Source organism: Gopherus evgoodei, chromosome 2, assembly GCF_007399415.2.
Source record: "Gopherus evgoodei ecotype Sinaloan lineage chromosome 2, rGopEvg1_v1.p, whole genome shotgun sequence".
Lineage (NCBI taxonomy): Eukaryota > Metazoa > Chordata > Testudines > Testudinidae > Gopherus > Gopherus evgoodei.
The window spans coordinates 77,366,663-77,386,406 of NC_044323.1; the positions used below are offsets into that span (position 1 = coordinate 77,366,663).

At 44.2% G+C, this 19,744-nt stretch overlaps 1 protein-coding gene and 1 long non-coding RNA gene across 5 annotated transcripts in view; one reads left to right on the forward strand and one right to left on the reverse strand.

The window, feature by feature from the left end:
- Window positions 1-19,744, forward strand: part of ANO10 (anoctamin 10) — a 270,756-nt gene that overhangs the window by 55,145 nt on the left and 195,867 nt on the right. For all 4 annotated transcript variants that reach the window (XM_030551033.1, XM_030551034.1, XM_030551035.1 and 1 more), the window contains exons 10-11: window positions 4,488-4,679; window positions 6,955-7,083. In XM_030551033.1, coding sequence (XP_030406893.1) covers window positions 4,488-4,679; window positions 6,955-7,083 — 321 coding nt within the window. The remainder of the gene's footprint in view (window positions 1-4,487; window positions 4,680-6,954; window positions 7,084-19,744) is intronic.
- Window positions 3,193-12,917, reverse strand: LOC115645853. Its single transcript, XR_003998844.1, has 3 exons — window positions 12,792-12,917; window positions 10,123-10,125; window positions 3,193-3,203 (listed from the first exon to the last, which is right to left on the reverse strand). It is a non-coding gene; the product is annotated as an uncharacterized LOC115645853 (long non-coding RNA).

A 19,744-nucleotide genomic window follows, 5' to 3' on the forward strand; every position in this document is an offset into this window, starting at 1 on the left:
TTCACCTCAAAGTATTAACTTACCTACCTTCTTTCAGAAACCATACACTTCTAGTGAAGACATATGTCTACATTCCTTGGATAGTCCCAGAGCAGTGATTTTCTGTCTGCAGAGGACAAAACTGTTCAGAAAGAAACCTAGGTTATTGTTTCATTTAGCAGAATAGATGAGAAGTAAAGCTGTATTATGCCAAAGGCTCTCTGAATGGATCTCTGGATGCAACCTCTTGTGTTATGAGCTAGCCCACACTAGCCCACCACAAGATGTGAGAATTCACTCTGCCAGAGCCCAGGCAGCTTCAGTGTTGTTCCCATTGGAAAAATCGGCAAAGCTGCCACGTGGAGCTTGACACATACCCTTTCCAGCCATTTAAGCCATAGTTCAGGCCTCAACAGCTGAAGCTTCCCTGAATATTGTTGTACTCCAGTTGGCTGTTTTCCCCCAGTTATGCTTGCATGCATCTCCATAATAGATCCTGCTCCTCAGTAATCCACAGTGAAATACACATAGGGACAGCACTTGAAGAAGAAAGTGAAGTTCTTACCTGTTCTGTAACTAGAGTTCTTCAAGATATGTGGACCCTTCTGTAATTCTGCCCCCCCCTCCGCTTCATATGATGATTTGATTTGTGGTGGGGAAGAAACCGGAGAGGCAGTCAGTCCTCACTGCCCATTGTTTCCTTGGATCAGTGCACAAAGAGGTGTGGACCAACGGATGTTGCTGGACAAAAAATTTCAATCTCAAGTGCATGGTGTGTATCCGTACCCAAAGTGGAATACAGATAGGACCATGCATCTCTAAGAACTCTAGTTATAGAACAGGAAAGTCTCCTCCCTTTATTGCTGTTGTCATTGTCTACGGCATTGCTTTCTTGTTCTGTTGACAGTTGTCTCTGATACATTCTTTAATCTTATAAACTACCTTCAAACTTTTCTACTCTCCTTGGGTGTGGGAGTTCACGGGGAGAAAGTTCATCTCGAGAAAATAAAATTACTTATCAGTAATTATTTTTCTCTGAAGATATATATGAAATTTCCCAGTAGATTGCTCTTGCCCCACCTTCTTCTCATTGTTTAGAGTGTTCAGTAATTTTTTGCATATTTTTTTAAACTATATTTTAATTGACTTTTTTTTGGAAATTACCTCTGCCTATTTTTTTTTTTTGTAAGGAACTGACAGGACAGCATAGGGCATTGACCCCAGAACTCTGTGAGTTGTCCCTAAGGGTCCCCCAGAAGCTCAGAACTTTTTCTTGTAGGAGTTCCTGCCTGGTCAGATGCTGGAAGCACAGAACCAAAAATGTTAATGCATTATATAATATATAGTTTCAGAGAATAAGTATTACAGTTAAGTAATTTATCTGTTAGTAGGCAGTAGTTCATGATACAATTTAGAATTTGCCTAGAACAACAGATCAAATGCTCCTTTTGTTGCATAAAATGCTCCAGAATTAGAAGCAGGAGGAGAATATTTAAATAGTATTTTTACATCTTAAAAGTTCTATAAGTATTAATCCTCACAACACCCTTGGCAGAAAGGTAACTATTATTCACATTTTACATATGCAGAAACTAAGATTCAGAGAGATTAAGTAATTTGCCCTAATGCACACAGGCCCAGTCTCAGTTCACTAGATTACATGTACTGAAGGGTTCAGTTTTACTTCTCATCTGAAAACTAACAATAGATCTGTATTGTAAGAGTGAAAGTGCAGTATTACACCAGTGGTTTTCAAACAGTGAACTATTGGTCAAGAGTATTTCTAGAATTACATCTTTCACAAGGGAGAAACATTTGTCTGTCTTTAAATGCTGATATTTCCAGGAGTCTAGCATAGAATCATTGTAGGATTTCCAGTGACTTTCAACCAGCTACACTTAAAAAAAGCAGAACAGTCCTCAACCCCAATGTCTTAGTTCTGCCAGGTTACTTCATACTTATATTTGTTGGATTTTTGGAGGCATAAATTTCATCATTCAGATCCAAAATTGGAAGGGTACCAAACAAACAAGACGGATCCAAACTGCAACATGGAGAGAGTAAAACTGTTGAGTGCTGTTGGGATAAGAGGAGACTTAAATACTAATAGTGTAGGGCTTTATGTTAGGTTGAAGATATAAAAATAGGAGGGAAGGGGAAGACGGTCCTACTCAAACTGCTACACCCATTGCACTAAAGTGCATCTTGACTCTTTAATACTTGCCTCATTTTACTACCTTATATAGCTGCTTATTGTAATTTTCACAAGAAAGTTGTGAAAATAAGACTCGGAGGTTGGGAGTGGAGCTATCCCTGAGATGATCTCTATTTTAAGTAATAGTGTACAGTATGAAGACTTCTGAAAATCCATCTTCTTATGCTTAAACATAGCAGCTTAGAGCTAGGAAGTAGTAGTGGTGGCCACCTATTCCTCCCCTCTGTGCTGCACTGTGAGTCTTAAAAGGGTATATCTACATGTACAGGGCTACAGCTGCACTGCTGCAGTGCGTCTGGTGAGGACGCCCTATGCCGACAGGTGAGAGCTCACCCATCGGCATAATAAAACTGCATCAGCGAGCGGCAGAAGCTATGTTGGCAGAGAAGCTTTCCCGCTGACGTAGTTCTGTCCACACTGGCACTTATGTTGGTGTAACGTATGCCCTGAGCAAAACAAGTTATGCCGACATAAGCTGTAGTGTAGACATAGCCACAATGTGGATGGGGTGAGGGAGCAGCTCCAGGAGTAACCTGCAGTAATCAAGAGGAGGAGCTGAAAGGAAAACTTTGCTCATTGCCTGCGGCCCTGTTTGAGTGATTGTGACAACAGGGGCAAATGTGTTACTGCCACTATAGTTGAGTGACACTTGGCAAGTATCCTTAAACAAGCAGGAAGTAAAATTCAGAGTTTATGTAAAATATTTCTGTGGGTATATCTCAGGGTTTTTAAAAGTTAGCTCCCCTGGGGTCTAATCTGTAAATTAAATAGCTTATCAGACACAGCTATGCTCTCCTGCTTAACAGTGAGCTTGACTGGGGAATGTAGCTGAAATGGCCCCCTCCTCCCATATCCATGAGCTGATTTCTGAGCTTGTAGGCTTCTACTGCCTCTCTGTGTTTTGCTGGTGAAAATACATTAGATACTAGAGAGGCTAGCCAACTTGACAGCTCAACTTTCAGCAGTCAGACTGAAAAGAGCCATGCTACTGATACAGAGCCAAAAATAGCTTTTTTACTTTTTTCATGATCCTCACTGTAATTATTTAAAATACTCTCTAATCTTTATTTTCCCCCCTCTCAAAATGAAATATTCTAAATGCGTCTCTGTCTGAGGGAACACTGCATAGCACGAAATAGTTAAAATGGAGTCCATTTGATGGCTTTTCATGGTCAGGAAGCAAACATAACTGTTCTCTTATGCAATGGACACTTTTTCTTAAAATATATTTTACTATTTTGTAATGTTAGATGATTTTTAATTTTTAAAAAATAGTTTCGATAGATTTTTATTTTTAAAATTATTATTTTTTATTTTTAAAAATATTTTATAAAAACATTTTATTAATTGTGAAATTTGTCACAATAAAAGGGTTGATTAACTGTCCAAACTGTTGGTTTAAAGGTTAGCTGATGGGCATTTTGCAGATGTGCCTAGGACACGCTTTTTGCATGCATTTGGTATTCAGTTGCCAGAACTGCTTCTGACTTGTCATACTGTAGTTTCAGTGTTTGTCCTCTCAAGCAGGCTGCAGGCTACTAACTTTGCCTTTTGATTTTAATATGGTATAGCTCAGAAAAACAAGAAAAAGTTCACATGTACATCAGCCTACAGTTGCTTCTGTTTATCGTTCACACTGGCAATCTGAAATGATAACATTTTTTTTAGAGGGACAAGGTAGGTAAGGTAATATGTCTTATTGGACCAATTTCTGATGGGGAAAGATGCAAGCTTTTGAACTTGCATAGAGCTCTTCTTTTCTCTTTTTCTAGCAGAAGTTGGTCTAGTAAAAGACATTACCTCACCCATCTTGTCTCTCTAATATCCTGGGATTAATACTGTTACAACAACGCTACAAACAGCTTGTTATGCAGCTCTTTGAAGATTGTCATACTATTTAAAGTCATGGCAACATCTTACCTACACTGTGGTTTGCCTGTAGTTACTACCTCGTGGTACAGGGAAGATTGAATATTTAAACCTGTTTGTAGGATTAGTTCATGTCTTTTAATGTTTTATACCAATAATAAAGTTATTTATGAGTAATATTGTAGAAAGTCCTTTTGACCGAAAGAACACTCTTGCCGCCATCATAATAGGATTAGAATAAACTCCAGATTAGACCAAAAGTAAGTAATTTAGAGGATAAGTGCTTTGGGTTCCTCTGCTGCTCCTTCCTAAAAAATTGAGTGGGGCTGGGGAGGAAAGCATGTGGTTACCATATTGTTAATTCTGCCTTTCAGCATGTATTTAGATATGGATAAAATGTGCTTATTTTGTCTCTGTTTTTCAGGGCACCTTTGATGATTACTTGGAGTTGTTCTTACAGTTCGGCTATGTGAGTCTTTTCTCATGTGTGTATCCTTTAGCAGCTGTCTTTGCAGTGCTAAACAACATCACAGAGATGTATTCTGATGCCTTAAAAATATGCAGGGTCTTCAAACGTCCATTTTCACAACCCACAGCAAATATTGGAGTTTGGCAGGTAACCCGTTTTTCACTTTTCTTTATTTGTTTGCACTTGTATGTCACCGTAAGCTTAGGCTGCTTGTTGTTCCATCTATTGCTGTTAAAGTGTACTAGAGACATCTCTCCTCTTCAGTGCCTTGGGACTTACCCATTTCTAGTAGGATTTGCAACTACCTGCCATTCTGAGTTACCTTTCTTAATCCCATCTTCCTTTGGTTTTTTTGGACTACATATATTACATTCATATTGCAGTTGCAAGAGACAGCAACTTCTTTTTAAGACTGCAGTAATAAGTTGTTAGTGAGCATGAAATAGGTTATGGGTGGTGTCAAGTGCGTGGTCTCTGTTAGACCCAGTTTTATTTAACATCTTCCCTAATAATGTGGAAGGGGGGACAAAGAGCACAACAATTAAATTAGTATATTATTTTAAATTGCGAGGTGTTGAAAATATTGGGGGGGAATGCAAAATGACAGAAATTAGATATATGAATAGGAAACAACAAAGGAGATTAATCTTTAAAAAATGCAAATAAATCATTTTGAGAAAAAAATCATTAGAAACGCACACAGATATTCACTGGGATAGAGTTATATTTCGAAGCACTATAATGCTAGATAACACTAAGGGGTGATGCTAGACAGCAACTTCACATGGTATACATTTGCAGTATGCCTTTTGGGCTGACCACAAAGAAGTAGTCACAACCAGCTAACATTTTAAAACATTATTGTCTCTGTATGTACTAGGTGTTTAATGGTCTTTGAAAATGTGTAAATTAAAACATGTTAGTTAATACACTTTAAGTCACTGTTCCTTTCCCCAGTGTAGGTGATCTCTTAGAAGTCTTATTGAATTTAATGACTAGTTCTTTTTTTTACGCTTTTTAAATATAATTATTTTCAGTTAATTGTGGGAATGTGTTTAATTTTATGAATATAACACTAAATTCAGGGCTTTTAGTAATCAATTTTGTGTATGAGGTGCAGTAGTAAGGTGTTAGATTAGATAAAAGGTATTCTATGTAAAGAACATTTGAATTATTGTATTGGCCAAGCTGAGTCAATGATTTATTGTCATTGTGAATGTAGTTTCTGCTGATTCATCATGGCAGACACTATGTTTTGCCAGTCTCCTTTACTCACAGGGAGATTTCTCATAGATCAGATTTTCAAAGGTATGCACAGTATTGGAGTTATATTTGCATGTACCTATCTTATGCATGCTTTTTAGACTATGAGCTCCTCAGTGCAGGATTCATCTTTCTTGAATGTATATAAAGTACCTAGCATGTGTATGCTACTGTAAATAAAAAATAACACACACATCCATTTATGTCTATGTAAATCCAGGTGTCTGGGAACATGCACACAACAAGTCAGTCACCTCATAGACTCATAGGTCAGAAGGGACCAATATGATCATCTAGTCTTGCTGGCATGCACATGTAAATACTTGATGTACAGATGAAAGCGTATGATTCTCTGTACTTGAGTTTAAAAACATGTCTCATTTTATTCCAACAAGTTTTGGCTGGCAGAATAAGTTGTTTAAAAATCTTATTCTGAATCACCCTGGTGTTCTCATATATGTAATATTCCAGTACTTAATATTGAAGGTGCAGTAAAAACCTCAGCATAGAACACCAGAATATTTCTTTTTAAAGTCAGATTTAAATGCTAAAATACCCCTGATTAAAATTTTGCCCTTTGACACTGATTATGTTGGAGGTAGCTTTTCCTTAGGACCACACTGTATACCAGTCAGTCAAATGGCTTATGTGTAGGAGTATGTGCTACCATTTGCACGTTCACGTTTTGGGTGAGATGAAAGTACTAAAGATAGGGATGCCACTCAGCCATTTTTTTTAGTTCATTTTGATTTTCAAGAAATGAATTCATATCCTGCAAATCTAGCTTATGAGATGTAAATGGTCCAAAATAACTTTCAGGGCATGTGAAATGTCATCATATTATGACGAACAGTGCTTGAATTTTCCCCAGCAAACACAAAGAAGAGGCAGCCATAGCTGTAGAGATACAGTTTGGAGGGTGCTAACAATGGGTTTTGTGATGGTGTAACCCTGCTTACCCATTTAAGAGAGATGTTGATAGGTTCCTGATAGAATCTGTTCAACTTCTCATCCAGTAGAAATCAAATTTAAAGGAAAAAGGAGGGTAAAAATGTTGGATCTGTCAGAAATTGGTACATGTGGGAGAAACCTTGTCCCAAGAGGACTGGAGGAAGTAGACATATTGGTATTAATTATATTCAATTTTCTTTTATTTCAGTTGGCTTTTGAAACTATGAGTATTATATCAGTAGTTACTAACTGTGCACTGATTGGATTGTCTCCACAAGTAAATGCACTTTTTCCAGATTCAAAAACGGACCTTATTTTGATTGTGGTATTAGCGGAGGTAAGTATGAGATTTAAATATCTGCATGTTTTTTTAGTAGCAAATGGCATTTACATCACTTGGAATTTCTAATATGTCATTTTTCACATCTTTTTCTCTCATTTACAAGGAAATGGAAATTCTAGCATCAGAATGGGTTTTTCATTGTTTTACTCTTAAATTTTTATTCTTGGCACTTTCATCTACTATGGATGTTGCACCTATGCGCTGAGTGTATGTTGCATTATATATTTCAAGAAGGATTTAATAGTACTAACACAAGTACTAACACAAGAATAAACTTAGGTTTGTAATGCAGACTTACCGTTGACAGATATTAGGTTGACTTGCAGCTACCTCAGTAACGACTGCCGTGGTGCTTGTTCACACTACCCTCCTTGGGTTGGTGGACTGTGTCCTCACCAGGAGTGCCCCCTGCCCCTGTTCCTGTGTGGAGCAGGGGAAAGCCAGGCAGCCTTGTCAAGTTCACTGCTCACTGATCTGTGAACTTGACAAGGATGCCCAGCTTGTTGGGGGGGCTGCCACTGGGCTTCTCACCCCAGCTGTGATCAGGGTCCGAAGCCGCCCAGCTCTCCAGGGGAGTGGGGGCAGCAGGACTCTAGCTGCCCAGCTTTCTTGTCACTTTCATGGCTCCTACCATGAAAGCAGAGGTGAAAGTAAGCTGGTACTGCCCAGTACGGTGTACCGGGGTGGCTCAGCTTCCCCAGGCTGCAATTTAAAGGGTCTGGGGCTCCCGGCAGCAGCTGGAGCTCCAGGCCCTTTAAATTGCCACCAAAGCCCCGCTGCTGGAGCCCTGGGGTAGCGGCGGTGGGGCTTTGGGGATTATTTAAAGGGCTGGGGCTCTTGCTGCCTCTACTGCCCTGGGCCCTTTAAATAGCTGCTGGAGCCCTGCCGCTGCTATCCCAGAGCTCCGGGGGCTATTTAAAGGATCTGGGGCTCCAGCTGTCTCAACGGCCCCGACCCTTTAGATAGCTGCTAGGGTCCTGGGGTAGCAGCACCAATCCTAGAATTGGCCAGATTATGTGAAAGGTAAGAGTGCAGATTGATGCTGGATGAACAAATAGTGAGAAGAGAAGTAGGAAGACACTGGGGGCTGGTCTACACTACTGCTTATGTTGTTATAAATCACATCACTCAGGGGTGTGAAAAAGAGACACCTCCCCAAGCAATGCAAGTTATAGCAACCAAAGCGCTATCCACACTGGTGCTATGTTGGTGGGAGATGCTCTCTAGCTGACCTAGCTTCCACTTCTCATGGAGGTGGAGTAATTATTCTGATGGGAGAGCGCTGATGTAGTGTTATAGTGTAGACTTGTCCTAAGATTGGAAAGTTTATTCCCAGAGGGAAGAAAGCCATTCAGAAAAGGACAGATCAACTGTTTTAAGAGAAAATGTTATTTCTTCTTGCTTTTCATATACAAATGTAAATTTTGGTTCTGTGCTGTAAAGTTTATAACAGAGTAATTGTACTTGTAAATTGATTTTAGTTTTTGTTTGTTTTCGACTTTATTAATAAAAGATGTTGGAATAATGCATGTAAATAATGCATAGTGTAATCTTTTTACACTTAATTAACACTGAAATCATTTTATAGAACTGGCTAGTCGTGATTTGTTTCCCTTAACTGGCTAGCCATGATTACACATGGTCACTTAGGATTTGAGAAGGTTAAAGTGGGCTTATTTTTTACTTTGTTGTGTAATGTATAGCATTCTTTAGCATTGTAAGTCTATTGATTTATGTTCTCAATTTGTTACAAATTGAGAAAATAGGATATTTGACTTTGATAATAGGGAATATCTAATTTTGAAAGTGCTTTTGGACTTTGCATGATTGTGATTAGACCCTTACAAACAGAGGAGAATGAAAACCCGTATACTTGTTTTGAGGATTTTTAAAAAATCAGGACATACTATTCTTCTTCGAGTGCTTGCTCATATCGATTCCAATTAGGTGTGCGCGCGCCGCGTGCACGCTCTTCGGAAGATTTTTACCCTAGCAACACTCGGAGGGTCGGCTGGGTGCCCCCTGGAGTGGCGCCGCTATGGCGCTGGATATATACCCCTGCCGACCCAATGGCCCTTCAGTTCCTTCTTACTGCCCGTGACGGTCGTTGGAACTGTGGAGCGCGGCTTTGCTGATCTCCACATCCCTAGCTACTCGTAGTTCTTTACTGTTACTGTGTCTATAGTTCGAGTTCTTTTAGTTATAGTTAGTCCTTATCTTTATAGTTAGTGTATATAGTTCAGGGGGGATCGGGGATTAGCCCCTTTCCTCCACCCCAGTGCGGGCCCATGCCCAAGGCAGCGGGATTCAAACCGTGCTCGGTGTGCCAAAAGCCAATGCCAGTAGGGGATTCCCATGACTCCTGCCTCAAGTGCCTAGGGGAATCTCACCTTCCTGATAAGTGCCGTATTTGCAAGTCCTTTAAACCGAGGACGAAGAAGGAGCGGGACTTTCGATTGAAGCAGCTCCTCATGGAGTCGGCACTTAGTCCTGTGGCGTCGGCGCTGAGCGCCCAACAGACTGCTTTGGTAAGGAGCGTTCCTCCGGCACCGGACCGCTCCAGTACCGAGAAGGAGTCCTGGCACTGACCCTTACCGGCACCAACATCTGCTTGGCACCGCTCCCTGTCCCTGAGACCTGGGAAGCAACATAGTGCTTCAACTTCGGGTGCACGGAAGGATCGCTCTTCCAAGACGGCTCGTCCGGCACCGTCATCTGCAGTGGCACCGTCGACTGCGACTCCACAGATTGCGGCTCTGCCAAGCTCGGCACCGTCGATTCCAGTCCCACAAAAGCCATTGAGTCCGGTTCCTAACAGCTCCCCGGCTCATGCTGTGGTAGAGCTTGCCCTCCCTTCTACGCCAGAGACCTTCTCCACGGCAAGGGAGCTCATCGCAATGATGGTGTCAACACGGCCTCAACCCCCGGCACTGCTGGTGCGAGTCATACAATCCATCGGCAAGCCGGCCATGGTAAGACCTCCTTCCGTTGGTCTACCAGAGAGACGTCGTTCAAGATCCCAGTCTCGCAGACGCTCTCGATCGCGCTGTTCCCGCTCTCGGCACCACTCACAGTCCCAGCACTGCTCTCCATTGCGGCAGCATTCGCACTTGCGGCACCGTTCGACATCTTGTTCACCGGACAGATACTCCTGGTACCAATCTGGCTCACGGCACCGATCTTGGCACCGTGTATCCCGCAGTCGCGCCATATAAAGGGGCTTGAGATCTTGGTCGACCTTCTGGCACCGATACGGTAGAAGATTCTGGTCTCGCTCGCGGTACCGTTATAGCTCCCGGTACCGCTCCCCGGTACCACCCTGGGCCCAAGGGTCGAGATCAGTGGTGCTCTCTCAGGGCCTATCGGCACCGCCGTGGCCTTCCAGACACACATCGGTGTCATCGCAGGCTGGTAGCGCATCCTATCATCAGGAGTGTGACTCTGACGTCCCCAGCCATATATTCTCAGAGAGGCAGAGCCACGAGCAAGGGCCTCATCACTGGTCCTTCTGGACACCGTGGGCATACCACCAAAGCCAAGGTGCACCATCAGTGGCTCAATGGTCGGCCCCATCAGAACACGGGGCATCAGAGGCGACACTAAGTCGCCCCCCACCCACAGGCATGAACGAGGCGCCAATACCATCTGCAGTCGCCGAGGTTCCACCGGATGCAGATGATGCCCATCAAATACAGGAGCCACCACAGGACCATTTGGTCCAGGGCCTCTTCTCCTCCTCCTCCTCGCCTGATGAGGCGGTGGCGGGGACATCCTCCTCAGGCCCTCCACCAATTGACCTCAGGACCCATCAGCACCTTTTGCGTCGAGTGGCTCAGAATATGAACTTGCAGGTGGAGAAGGTCCCTGAAATAGAGGACGGTCGTGGACATCTTATCAGCTGATGGACCTACTAGAGTCGCTCTCCCGTTAATCCACACTATACAAGGTAATGCGGACACCATTTGGCAGTCTCCAGCTTCAATTCCACCTACAGCAAGGGGAGTAGAGAGGAAATATATGGTCCCCTCAAAGGGGTACGAATAGCTCTACACTCACCCACCTCCTTGCTCTCTAGTTGTCCAATCGGTGAACGAACGGGAGCGTCATGGTCAGCCAGCCCCGGCTCCTAAGTCAAAAGAGGCTAGGCATATGGACCTACTAGGCTGCAAAATATACTCGGCTGGGGGCCTCCAGCTTAGGGTGGCGACCCAACAAGCCCTCCTAAGTAGGTATAACTTTAACACTTCGGTGTCCCTGGGGAAGTTTACGGAGCTTTTTCCCCAGGAGTCCCGTCAAGAATTCACGGCCCTACTTGAGGAGGGTAAAAAGATAGTGAGAACCTCCCTCCAGGCCTCTCTGGATGCAGCGGCCTCTGCAGCCAGAACTCTGGCGTCAGGAGTAACGATGAGGCATATCTCCTGGCTCCAGGTATCCGACCTTGCCCCTGAATTGCAACAAACTATTCAGGATTTACCCTTTGAAGGCCAGGGCCTTTTCTCAGACAAGACTGACCCCAGGTTGCAAAGTCTGAAGGACAATCACATTATAATGCGCTCACTGGGTATGCACACACCAGTGACCCAACGCAGGACTTTCAGACCCCAGCTACACCATCCTTACTCCTAGACTAGCCGCGTCAGGACATTACTAGAAGGTGTGGCAGAGGGAATCGTCGGAGACAGTCTGGCCCTCAAGGCGCCCCCTAAACCACAAGTGGGGCCTAAGCAGAACTTTTGATGGGACGCCCGAGGATGGCCCACCAGTTACCCCACCGGATCCTTCTCCTCCCTTTTTCAACCGCCTCTCCCGATTCTTCCCTGCCTGGCCCCAGCTAACTTCAGATCGCTGGGTCTTACGCATGGTGGAAGAGGGATACCATCTCCAGTTTGCCTCAACCCCGCCTTCCCACCCTCCCTACCCGTCCCTCTTCAGGGACCCCTCTCATGAGCAATTCCTCCTACAAGAGGTCCAGTCACTCCTAGCCGTGGGAGCCATAGAGGAGGTGCCAAAGGACATGAGAGGCAAGGGGTTTTATTCCCACTATTTCTTAATCCCCAAGGCAAAGGGAGGTCTATGACCGATCCTAGACCTGCGAGAACTCAACAAATTCATGATAAAGCTGAAGTTCTGCATGGTATCCCTGGATTATCCCATCCCTGGATCCGGGAGACTAGTATGCCACCCTCGATTTGAAGGACGGGTATTTCTGCATCGCAATTTACCCACCACACAGATGGTACCTCCGTTTTGTGATCAACCACCAACACTTCCAGTTTACTGTACTTCTGTTTGGCCTTTCTAGAGCTCTGCGTGTCTTCACAAAGTGCATGGCGGTAGTTGCCGTCTCCCTCTGCCGTCGTCGAGTACACATCTACCCGTATCTTGACGATTGGCTCATTCGAGGGACTTCCCAATGGCAAGTATTACAGCACCTGCACATCGTCAGAGACCTCTTCAGGAGCCTAGGTCTCATGATCAACACGGAAAAGTCTACCCTCATGCCCTCGCACAGAATAGACTTCATTGGAGCAGTTCTGGACTCCAATCTGGCCAGAGCCTGCCTCCCGCAGTCGCATTTTCAGACAGTGGCTTCATTAATCCGAAGTCTTCAAACCTTCCCAACAACGTCGGTGCGCACCTGCCTCAGCCTAGTAAGTCACATGGCCTCCTGCACCTTCGTGACCAAGCACGCCAGGCTACACCTCCGTCCCTTCCAAGCCTGGCTTGCTTCAATGTACCAACCACGCAGAGACAGCCTGGAGTCGGTGCTCACTATCCCCAGGAAGGTTCTGGGCTCCCTAACCTATTGGCTAGACCCCACTCTAGTCTGTGCAGGGATGCCATTCCACCCAGCTCAACCCTCGATGGCCCTAACCACAGACGTGTCATCTCTGGGTTGGGATGCACACCTCGGAGGACTCCACATTCAAGGCCTCTGGTTGCCTCAAGAACTGGCTTTACACATCAATGTGCGGGAGCCGAGAGCAGTTCGCCTAGCATGCCAGGTGTTTCAAGACCATCTCCAAGGCCGTTGTGTATCAGTGTTCATGGACAACACAACGGCCATGTTTTACATAAACAAGCAGGGCAGAGCACGCTCCTCCCTTCTTTGCAAAGAAGCCATCCACCTTTGGAACTTTTGCATAGCCCACTCCATCGAATTGGTAGCGTCTTTTCTCCCAGGAGTCCAGAACACCCTGGCAGATCACCTCAGCAGATCCTTCCTGTCTCACGAGTGGTCAATTCGTCCGGACGTCATCCATTCTGTTTTCCGGAAGTGGGGGTTTCCCCACATAGACCTATTCGCCTCCTGAGAGAACAGGAAATGCCAGGTGTTCTGCTCCTTCCAGGGACACTCCCTGGGCTCCCTCTCAGACGCATTCCTGACCCCGTGGAAGAGGCATCTACTTTATACCTTCCCACCGTTTCTGCTCGTCCACAGAGTCCTACTCAAGCTCCGCAGGGACAGAGCCCACCTGATCCTGATTGCTCCAGCGTGGCCAAGGCAACACTGGTAGACCACATTGTTCGACCTCTCAGTGGCAGACCCGATTTCCCTGCCACTCTGGCTGGACCTCATAACACAGGACTTCGGCAGGCTTCACCATCCAGACCTGCCGTCCCTTCATCTCACAGCTTGGTTGCTGCATGGTTGAGCCAGTCTGAATTGCGTTGCTCTTCCTCAGTCCAACAGGTGCTCTTGGGCAGTAGGAAGCCTTCCACTAGGATGACATATCTCGCCAAGTGGAAGCGTTTCTCCTGTTGGTGCTCTCAGCATAACTTAGTTCCCAGGCAGGTATCCATTCCCACTGTCCTGGACTACCTCTAGTCCCTAAAAGAGAAGGACCTAGCGGTCTCTTCCATAAAGGTGTATCTGGCAGCCATTTCTGCCTTCCATCCGGGGGAAAATGACCGATCAATCTTCTCTCACCTTATAGTCTCAAGGTTCCTCAAAGGACTGAAATGTTTGTATCCTCAAGTTAGATGCCCGACCCCTACCTGAGACCTAAATCTGGTGCTAGCCAAGCTAATGGGTGCTCCTTTCGAACCACTGGCTACCTGCTTGCTGCTGTACCTTTCCTGAAAGACAGCCTTCCTCGTCGCTATTACTTCGGCGAGATGAGTATCTGAGTATTTGGGCTTTGACAGCGGACCCCCCGTACACTGTATTCCATAAGGACAAGGTACAGCTGCGACCTCACCCCTCTTTCTTCCCTAAGGTGGTGTCTGCCTTTCACGTCAACCAAGACATCTTCCTCCCAGTCTTCTTCCTGAAGCTGCACTCATCGCGTTGGGAAAAACAGCTACACACCCTGGACGTCCGCAGGGCTTTAACCTTTTATATCAAGAGAACCAAACCCTTCCGAAGGTCACCTCAGCTCTTTGTAGCTGTCGAGGACCGGATGAAAGGCTTACCAGTCTCTTCCCAACGGATTTCATCTTGGGTAACATCCTGCATTCGCACATGCTATGAATTGGCTCATGTTCCGGCTAGCCACCTCACCGCCCATGCTACTCGGGTGCAAGCTTCATCTGCTGCCTTCCTGGCCCATGTCCCCATTCAGAAATATATCGGGCAGCTACCTGGTCATCGATTCACACCTTTGCCACACATTACGCATTGGTTCAACAGTCCAAAGATGATGCAGCATTTGGCTCAGCAGTTTTGCATTCTGCAACATCTCGCTCCGCCCTCACCGCCTAGCTAAGGCTTGGGAATCACCTACTTGTAATCGATATGAGCAAGCACTTGAAGAAGAAAAGACGGTTACTTACCTTCGTAACTATTGTTCTTCGAGATGTGTTGCTCATATCCATTCCAAACCCGCCATCCTTCCCCTCTGTCGGAGTAGCCAGCAAGAAGGAACTGAGGGGGCCGTTGGGTCGGCAGGGGTATACATCCAGCGCCATAGCGGCGCCACTCTAGGGGGCGCCTAGCCGACCCTCCGAGTGTTGCTAGGGTAAAAATCTTCCGACGAGCGTCCACGCGGCGCACGCACACCTAATTGGAATGAATATGAGCAACACATCTCGAAGAACAACAGTTACAAAGATGAGTAATCGTCTTTTTAAAAGCCTGTCAGAAACTGTGCATTTTAAAATTTTAATGTTGAAAGTATCACTGCAAACTGGTTCCATGGTTCCCTTAGTTTTTTTCATTGCATTACTACAAATTGTTTTACTGTCTGAGAAATACAAGAAGAAAATTAAAATATTAAAAATCTTTTGTCAGTGTGTTACCAAAATATCGGGTCTGCCTAGCTGAGAGCCAATTAACAGCCTGACAGGGATAAGGAAAAATGCTTTATTCTGCAGAAAAAGGAGAGCCTGTACCTTGGTACAAAAGACTCTGTCTTACACAAATTTCACAAACCTTTTATACACATTCAGACAAAGACCCTTGCATGTTAATACTTGATTGGTAAGTGTAAAATCTCATGTTCCCCTTATCTAAGTAGAACTAACTGGTTTGGAGCAGGATCTTCCTGCTTTGAGGCAGAGGAAAAGAGAGAGTGCAAAAATGCAAGCTACTGTGTCCATGAGCAGTACTTACCCCCCCCCCCCCCACCTATTGGCCGCATGTAATCTATTAAGGGGGGTCAGCCAGCTTTCACAATCCCCCCTTCGGGCCTGGCAAGCCTAGATTGCTAGGCCCGTTACGTAATTTACGATCAAGCTGAAGAGACAGATACTGAGTTGTTTTACGGACAGCAGAACCTTTGGTTACAGCATTATACAGATATTTTGCGCATTGTATTACTATCCAAACAATACATAGGAAGAACAGACAGAAAATAATCCATTTAACAATTTTACGGAAAAGGCCAGTAAACCATGACCTAAGGTCTGGGAGAAGGTCCTCAAAATTAAAGGTATGATCAAGAGATACAGCATGAAAAACAACAGCCGCGTTCTTAATAGCCTGTAAATCCTGTTCAATTAAGCCAGAGTGATTAACAGAAAAGCAACATTTTTCCCCGATGCGAGCACAAGCCCCCCCTAATTCAGTATTCATGGCATCTAGGACACATCTATTTTGCATAGCTACTTCTGCTACTTCATCAATCTCTCGTTGCAACTTTTGGAAAGCGTCTATTAATGCATTAGCTGCTTTCTTAAGCCCTTCAGAACTATTTACAACTGCTCTCTCTAGTTCAGCTACCCCCAACTCAGGAATGATTGCACGGACAAAAGAATGGAATCCTGTTTGTCTGACAACTAAGGGATTGGGGCACTGACTATAAATCAGTTAGGTATACCAGGTGGTCTAATTTCCCAGATGTCTTGGTGAATAATCCAGTCCCACATGCATCCTCTCCATGGACCCATCAGGATTCGGTATGTGGACGCGCACACCCCCCAACTGGTCCAAATGCATGGAAGGAGCACTGTGAATGTCCACACTTCCACTCAGAAAGTGTCCAAATATCTCTCCATGACCACAGATCAGATGGTACTCCTGATGTGTCTGTAAGGGCAGTGGGCCAAGTCTGGTGCTCAAGATCACTCCGAATGGCCATCAGCTGGTCATTCAGGAAATCCTGAATTTCTAAACATACTAGATTCCACTGCAATGCCTTCCCAGCCTCGGTGATATTCAATACCATCTCTGTTAGTAACTTCTGGGTCATAGAACTAAGGGTGGAAATAACATGTAACTCACCAACTCTAGCCTGTACTTGGGTTAGCTGAGCTCCAGAAATAAGGCTAGTGGCCTTTTCTAGTTGGCCCAATTTCTTATCATGTTCTTGGCTTTTAATAATATTCCATATGGCTGCTGCACTATTGGCCCCATCCCATAGGGATCTGGTCAGGTCCCTCTTCTTCCAGAGGAAATAACCCAGGCCCTCTGTTGTGCTAATCTAATGGCAGCCCCCAGTGTTGTATTAATCACAGTCCATTGATATCCTAATACATATCTTTTTGGTGTAGTATTATATTACATCTGTTGGTTGTATACCTTTAACTAATCTCAGGTACTTTCAAGAGGCATTGACATTAATAGCCTAGGAGGGGGTGTATTACAGAGTAACAGGGGAGGTGGCAGGGGCAACAAGGTGCCTGTGGTACCTGTCAATTTAAATCCAATTAGGGAGAGCAATACATACTGAAGGATTTATCCAGAACACAGGGCGCAGCCTGTAGAACAAATCCCAAAATCCAATTAATATCACAATCCCAAGCATGGGTCCCAAATTTTTTTTTTTCTGCCAGAGTGTAATTCTTTGTTTCTTCACCAGGGTCAGTTTTTAATGTCCTTTCTAGTCAGGAATCCCTGGACTTTGGCAATTTTAGTGGAGTGAGTGTTCCTCCTTCTTCCCCGAAACAGTCGTGGTTCAGCATCCTACAGGGAAGAGGTTACCAGCACATTACCCTGCAATGGTTTTGATTCTTCTAGAAAAATTTAAAGGACAGTAGATCTGTCAATGGACAAGGGAGAAGTTACTAGCACTTCACCTTGTACTTTTTACCTGCTGTCCAGAAGGCACAGTGGAGCTAGCAGGAGAAATAGGCTAATCATCAGTAGGAGAATTCTCCCGATGTGGAGGGGTCTTTTTGCAGTGAGAATCATGGGTCCAAGCAGTCAGTCTTTGGCACTTCACAGCGGTGTTGGTAGTTAGCAGGACTTTCCAGCGTGGAGCCAGAGCAGTCTTTTGTTGGTAGACCTTTACATTGATCCAGTCTCCTGATTCCAAGGAGTGGCAGGGCTGCTAGGGTCTTTGGGTAGCGCTTCTTTACCTGTGAGAAAAGAAACCTAACGCATTTCATTAGTGCCTGGCAGTGTTTTGCAGATCTCATAGCTGCTTGGGCACATTCAAGCCCCCCCCCCTTTTCTTGGTTATTAGCCAAGTCTTAGCTGTGAGCAGTGTCCTTGAATGGAGCCAGTGTCTTATCTTCAGTCTGCTAGCTATTATTTTTTTTCTTTCCAGTTAACTCATTCTGTTCTTTTTTCCTTCTCCCTTTTTGGCTTCTTTTAATCTACAAAGGAAACTTTCACTCTTCACTCATATACCTTTTCCCAACAACGAACACACAAACATTGCCATTATACAGTACATTAGTCTTATTATTTAATGTATGCCACATATACCCTTCCACTAAAATAACTTTATTACAGAGCTTTGGAGCAACAAGCCAGGACAAGCACACCCACTTTGAGAAGTTCATTCAGTACAACCTTTAGTCCAATAGCTTCCCACCATCCCCAGCCCTCTGGCTAGAAATCTGAGGTAGCCAGAAGGATCCCATGTACAATATGGGGAGTGGGTTAACCTTTCATGTCCTTGCTCCCAAAAACTGTTGGTATGCAAATTTTAATAATTTTTAATTAAAAGATTTGGCCAATGAAGTTTCTTTTTTTTTTTTTTTTTTTTACTTAAGCAAATGTGTTAGACTTTAGTATGTCACATTTTCCTGATTTATCCAAACACTTTGTATTCCAAGTTGAATAAAACAAGTATCTGCATTCCAATCCAACCCCTCTGCCTAATTTCAAACCAGACCATCCCATGAAAACATTAAACACAATAATTCCGGCCACGAGACAAACACCACAAGACAGAACATAGAACACAAAACGTAATTTCTATTGTGCTAGTAAATGCATGATATGTTGAATGCTGTTCAGCTGGCATCAGTTTTCTCTGATTATCTGAAAGACAAAAAACCAGAGGTCTACCCCTTCTGGGCAGTCAATCATTACTTAAATATACAAATACCCTTGTTGATTTCAGGCAAAACAGAGGAATTACCCCATATTTTCTTGTATTAGTTTCATAGGCAGCCCAGGTTTCAGTGGCTTCTACCTTATCAGTTAGATAATTCGCATTAATACAGATGCTTTCTGGCTTCCTTTTGGACCCAAACCGATCCACAGCTTAAAGGTTCCTGCCTTAAAAGGGACACAATTAACTTTACCAGAATTTTCATTGCTTTTTACTTTTAACTCCTGCTTTCAAACACTGAAAGAAAACATCACTACTTATAGTGCCCCTTAGAGCCTAATTAAATTTCAATTTCATAGCACTGTATATATTTCTTTAGCTAATTCAGCTAAATTGTTCATAGCCAAATGATTGCAATCTAATAATTTCTTTGCCTGAATTTATTTACAAACATTTCAAAGACACCAAGAACTTTCCTCTTTAGCATTTTACAAAGTTCAGCTGCTGTTCCCTCCAGCAACTACAGAGTTAACTTCTCACTCTTCCTTAAATCACTTGCTTGTCTCCCAACAGCCACTTTTATCAACTCAAATCACCATTTCAAGATATTGTCCTGGGTATTTGAAATCCCCATGCTTACACTTACTTACTCCTTCCTTCCACTATACCCTCAGAATTTCCAACCTGTTTTCCAATCTCTCTGTCTGTTGCCTGCCCGCCTGGGCCCGATCCTGCTTTTCTCGCTGAACCACCCCTTCCATGGGCACCAACTTGTTCCACTACCAGTTTAGTTAGGAGGATGGGCTTCTCAACTAGCCCCCATGCTTCCTGGTCTCTTCCCTTAAACATTCTTACTCACAAGACTCCCTCGTGAGGCTTGCCACCTGGGCAAAAACGCATAATCCATTGGCGTTTAACTATTCAATTTCCTCTTGACATTCCTTTCTGAACACCAGGTAAAGGCCATTTACTTAACATATAATCCAAAC